The sequence below is a fragment of the Cebus imitator genome, unplaced genomic scaffold (genome assembly GCF_001604975.1).
Source record: "Cebus imitator isolate Cc_AM_T3 unplaced genomic scaffold, Cebus_imitator-1.0 Scaffold83, whole genome shotgun sequence".
In the NCBI taxonomy this organism is placed as follows: Eukaryota; Metazoa; Chordata; class Mammalia; order Primates; family Cebidae; genus Cebus; species Cebus imitator.
This window is the reverse complement of record NW_016107398.1, coordinates 4,821,752-4,827,547: the sequence shown is the minus strand read 5'-3', so window position 1 is coordinate 4,827,547 and position 5,796 is coordinate 4,821,752. Positions and strand designations below refer to the sequence as shown.

At 36.5% G+C, this 5,796-nt stretch overlaps 1 protein-coding gene across 5 annotated transcripts in view; it reads left to right on the top strand.

The window, feature by feature from the left end:
* The window catches only part of WDR89 (WD repeat domain 89), a 66,832-nt gene that overhangs the window by 44,973 nt on the left and 16,063 nt on the right, over positions 1 to 5,796 (top strand). For 2 of the 5 annotated variants that reach the window (XM_017533957.2, XM_037740438.1), the window contains exon 3: positions 1,175 to 4,128. In XM_017533957.2, coding sequence (XP_017389446.1) covers positions 1,206 to 2,369 — 1,164 coding nt within the window. In that variant the 5' untranslated portion in view covers positions 1,175 to 1,205 and the 3' untranslated portion in view covers positions 2,370 to 4,128. Of the gene's footprint in view, positions 1 to 1,174; positions 4,129 to 5,796 lie in introns of those variants that run through there. The other 3 variants (XM_017533959.2, XM_017533958.2, XM_017533961.2) reach the window with 2 other exon arrangements.

Here is a 5,796-nt window from a genome sequence, read left to right as displayed (position 1 = left end):
AAACTCCGTCTCAAAAAAAAAAAAAAAAAAAAAAAGATGTCAACAGGGCTGCATTTCCATTTGGAGGCTTAGAGGAAAATGTTTTCTTGCTTTTTAGTTTCTAGAGGCCATCCTGGTTCCTTGGTTTGTGGCTTCTGTCTTCAAAACCAGCAACATTGTATCTCTCCGTGCCTTTCTTCTATAGGAACCTCTTCTCTGACTCTTCTGCCTCCCTCTTTCACTTTTAAAGACACTTGCTATTATCTTGGTCCAGGGTGATAACAGATAATCTAGGATAATCTCCCTATTTTAAGGTTAGTCTTAAATTAGGCTGATTAGCAACCCTAATTCCATGTACAACCTCAATTTTCCTCTGTAACCTAACATAGTCACAGATTCCAGGGATTAAGGCATGAATATTTTTAGGAAACCCATTTTTTTTTTTTTTTATTTTGCACTACATATCTATGTTTAAATTCTAAAGTTGTGTAAGGCAGCTGGGGCCAGGAGAAGATTATTCCAAAGTGGAGATCCTTATCAGTGCTGAGGATGACTTATGTAGAACCAATAATTGGGTTTGAGCTAAAAGGAACTACTGGGTGGTATATGTAAATGTTTTTAATTCTCTTACTAGCATAAAATATATATAGTAAATTCAGCATTTTTTTTTTTTTCTTTTTTGAGACAGGGTCTCACTTTATTCCCCAGGCTGGAGTATAGCAGCATGATCATGGATCACTGTAGTCTCAACTTCCTGGTCTCAAGCAATCCTCCTACCTCTGCCATCTGAGCAGCTAGGACTACAGACATAGGCCACCATGCCCAGTTAATTTATTTTTTTGTAGAGACGGGAATCTCTCATGTTGCTCAGGCTGATCTCTAACTCCTGGCCTCATGGAATCCTCCTACGTCAGCCTCCCAAAGTGTTGAGATTACAGATGTGAGCGATTACTCCTGGCAGTAAATTCAGTATTAAAGAGTGATTGAATTAGAAGGCAACTGAGTTTTGATTACATCATAGTAAGGGAATGATTAGAGTATTAGAATACATTTCTATTGTTTGATTCATGCAGGCCCTCAGGAAGATGTTCCTGATTTAATTGTAATTTTAGGGAAGCTTCAAGTTAAATTTTTTTATATATCTCCATTATTAAGCATTAATTTTTAAATTACTATTTTTTTTTTTTTTTTACAGAGTTTTAATACCCTTGGATGCTACTATTGATATGGAAAAGATTGAGGAACAGTTTGCTAATCTACACATTGTTAAATGTTCCTCAGGAACCGAAGAGCCCACTTACCTTCTTGGTATAGACACATCGAAGACTGTGCAAGCAGGAAAGGAAAACCTGATTGCTGTTTTATGTTCTAATGCATCAATCCGAATATATGATAAAGAAAGGTTAAATGTACTGCGAGAATTTAGTGGACATCCTGGACTTCTTAATGGAGTCAAATTTGCAAATTCCTGTGACAATATATATTCAGCATGTACTGATGGCACTGTAAAATGCTGGGATGCTCGAGTAGCCAGAGAAAAACCTGTTCAGCTCTTCAAGGGTTACCCTTCCAATATTTTTATCAGTTTTGATGTTAATTGTAATGATCATATTATTTGTGCTGGTACAGAAAAAGTTGATGATGATGCATTGTTGGTGTTTTGGGATGTAAGGATGAATTCTCAGGATTTATCTACAACTAAAGACCCACTTGGTGCATATTCAGAGACACATAGTGATGATGTTACTCAAGTACGTTTCCATCCCAGCAATTCCAACATGGTAGTCTCAGGTTCATCTGATGGCCTGGTAAATGTATTTGATATTAATGTTGATAATGAAGAGGATGCACTGGTTACAACCTGTAACTCAGTTTCATCAGTAAGCTGTATTGGTTGGTCTGGGAAAGGTTATAAACAGATTTACTGCATGACACATGATGAAGGATTTTATTGGTGGGATCTTAATCATCTGGATACTGATGAACCATTTACACGTTTGAACATTCAGGATGTGAGAGAAGTAGTTAACATGAAAGAAGATACTTTGGACTATTTGATTGGTGGCCTGTATCATGAAAAGACAGATACATTGCATGTTATTGGAGGAACAAACAAAGGAAGGATTCACTTGATGAACTGTACCACATCAGGACTGACCCATGTGACTAGCCTTCAGGGAGGGCATGCTGCTACAGTCCGTTCTTTCTGTTGGAATGTGCAAGATGATTCTTTGTTGACTGGAGGAGAAGATGCACAGTTGTTACTTTGGAAACCTGGAGCTGTAGAGAAGACCTTTAGAAAGAAAGAGAGCATGAAAATAGCATCCTCAGTGCACCAACGAGTGCGAGTTCATAGTAATGATTCTTATAAAAGAAGGAAAAAGCAGTGATAATCCATTGGCACTTGGTTTGGTAGGTTTTATAGTTTCAAGTATTCATTTTTTTTTACTATCCATGGTAGATGTGTTTAAAGCTTTATGTAAAAACAAGCCATTTAGCAAACAATCCTGGAAAAATAATGGTGAGAATGGTTTAATTCAGGTCTTAACATATTCTAGAAAATTTTAAAGCCTCTAAGTATAAAATCAGTGAGTTGAAAGTAAAATTTCTCATTTAAAAAACTCATCTGTTAAGGTAGTAAATGTTGGGTTTAAAGAAATAGCTCTGAGAAGGACTTTTTAGAAGGTGATACCTGTTAAAATGTAATAAAACGGGTGGTTGGCTGCATTTTTTAAGCCCAGTTTTTTACATTTTAAATTGTCTTTATTGTGTATAAAGCCAGATCAGACTATATTCTTCATTTGAGGAGCATCTATATGTTTAATATACCTAATATATTACATTGGAGTATTTAAATGTAAGTATGTTAGTGAGTAAATATAATTAAATTTTTTTAGAAATAAAATGATAGGCATCTAAAATGAGAAAAATGTTTAGTAAATATTTGCATCTTTAATATTAGTAAGTAGTAATCAGGTGTTTTGCTGACTGAAAGGATATTATCTTGCTAAATTGAGACTCAAAGTGAAATACAAAAATGAAAATATTTATAATAGGACTTGACTGGGAGAAATTCCTATTCTTCCTGTTTTCTAAACCACAAATCTGAGTATAACTTAGACTTCTCTCTTCCCTCTTCTCCTAACCAGTTTTTCACCACGTCCTGTGCCCCTTTACCTCCTAACATCTGTCAGCTATCCTTTTGCCTTTACCTCACCGCTTTGACCTTAGAGAAGACGTTCATCATTTCTCATCTGGACTACAAACTTGATCTCTAGTCTGCTTCAATTCATCCTTCTTGCTCCTTCTAGGCTAAACATCAAAAACAGATCTGGTTGGGGTGGGGAAGTGAGGGGGGAAGAAACAAAAGCATCGGATGATGCTTCATGCTGCTTAAAATCTTCAGCACATTGATGTTTTGATGGAGTATTACATAAACATTTAAAAACATGAAAATGGACTTTTTTCAGTATTTTTTAAATATAAAACAGTGCTTTGTAGTAAATGGGGAAACTAGTTTGAAAGATTTCTGGAGAAATCACATTCATAAAACAATTGGAAGTGAAACAATATCAAAGCAATAGGGCTTTTTAAAATTAAAAATATTTAAAATTCAAAAGTAATTAATAGTGTTGGAAGATTTGAGTGAGAAAATGTTCCTGAAAGTAGAACGGAAAGAGACAAAGTGAGAGAAAAGATGAAAGCCACAGAAGAGAAACATAGGGGTCTAAAACCAGACTAACAGTTTAAGAAAGTGAAAAAAGTTAAAAGAATAAAGAAATGAAATGGGGCAATGGGTTATTGGAAATAACATAAATGGCTGATATGGTTTGTCTGTGTCCCCACCCAAATCTCATCTTGAATTGTAATCCCCATAATCCCCACATGTCTAGGAAGAGACCTGGTGGGAGGTGATTGGAACATGGAGGTGGTTTCCCCTGTGCTGTTCTCATGATAGTGGGCGAGTTCTCACAAGATCTGATGGTTTTATAAATGGCTCTGCCCCCTTCACTCTTCACTCTTTCTCCTGAAGCCTTGTGAAGAAGGTGCTTTGCTTCCCCACTTTGCCTTCCCCCGTGATTGTAAGTTTCCTGAGGCCTCCCCAGTCATGCTGAACTCTGAGTCAATTAAACCTCTTTCCTTTATAAAGTACCCAGTCTTGGGCAGTTCTATATAGTGTGTGAAAATGGACTAATACAGTAGCTATTCCAGAACTTCACACTTTAGATGGAAAGGGACAACAGAGTGTGAAGTGTAATGAATGAAAAAGATGCACATCAAGGCATAGCACTGTGAAGTTTCAGAACTTCCAGAGTAATTGGAAAATCCTGCAAGTGTCTGGGAAAAAAAAAACACTTAGGAACCAATTTACATTTGTGTTAGACTTCTATTAGCAAATCTGGATGACAAAAGATGGTGGATCAATGACTTCAGAGTTCTGAGGACAGATTCCTGTTTGAATTTATACTCTCCAAACTCACTTAGCAAATGGATGGTAAGCTTTTTGAGACATCTGTTGTCAAATGACCATTACCTAGTTACTCTCTGAACCTCAGGAACCAAATTGATATAGCTAACAAATTATCCATTTGTAACCAAACTCTCATTGGCTAAACCCAGGAAATAATAATTCTGTGACCAGGCCGGCTGTCTCCACATGTGAATTAAAAACATTGCAGGCATATAAGATCTCAAACTTTACTCCCCATGCCATTTTTTTTCAAAGGCTGCTGAAGGATATACTCCACAGAAATTAAGAGTAAATCAAGGAAGAGCAGAGATGGCAAAAATCAGTGAACCAAGATAACAGCTTTGCAGCACAACTATAGAGTATTTCGTCCAGACTGGAGCAGGACAGAGGATATCAGGAGGGAGATGTCCAGGGAGAAAAATGAACTTATAAGTTACCCAGTGCATTTGACCATGAGGAGAATAGTGTAAATAGTAGAAGTGGATTTAACTCACCACTTAATAGACCCTCAAAAAGATATATCAGGCTGGTGCAAAAGTAATTTCACCAACCCATAGAATACTAACCCATAGAATGAGAGAAAGTGTTGGCCAATCATATATTAAATAAGGAACTTGTATGCAGAACATATGAATAAATCTTAAAAATATTGAAGCTGGGCGTGGTGGCTCACACCTGTAATCCCAACACTTTGGGAGGCTGAGGCGGGCAGATTATGAGGTCAAGAGATCAAGACCATCCTGGCCAACATGGTGAAACCCTGTCTTAAAAAAAAAAAAAAAAATTGAAAGGACAACCCAATTTTTAAATTGATCAAAGGATCTGAATAGACATTTCTCCAAAGAAGATATACAAATGACCAGTATGCACATGCAGAGACATGCAGAGATACTCAGTATCTCTGACAAGTATACTCAGTGTCTCTGCATGTGCATACTGGTCATTTGTATATCATATATCAGTAGAGAAATGCAAACCAAACACTGCACCCATTAAGATGGCTGTAATATTAATAAAAATAGTGTCTTCTGAGGATTTGAAATTAGAACCTTTGTACATTGCTGGTGGGAATGTAAAATGATTTGCAAAACAGTCTAGAAGTTCCTCAGGCAATTGTACAGTTGCCATTTGAACTGGCAATTCCACTCCTAGGTATATGTCCAGAAGAAAACATGTCCACACAAAACTTGTACATGAATGTTTCATAGTAACATTCATCCTAGCTAAAAGGTGGAAGCAATCCAAGTGTTCCTCAGTAGATGAATGGATAAACAATGTGGTGTATCCATTCAGTGGAATATTACTCAGCCATAAAAAGGAATGAATTTTTTTTTTTTTTTTTTTTT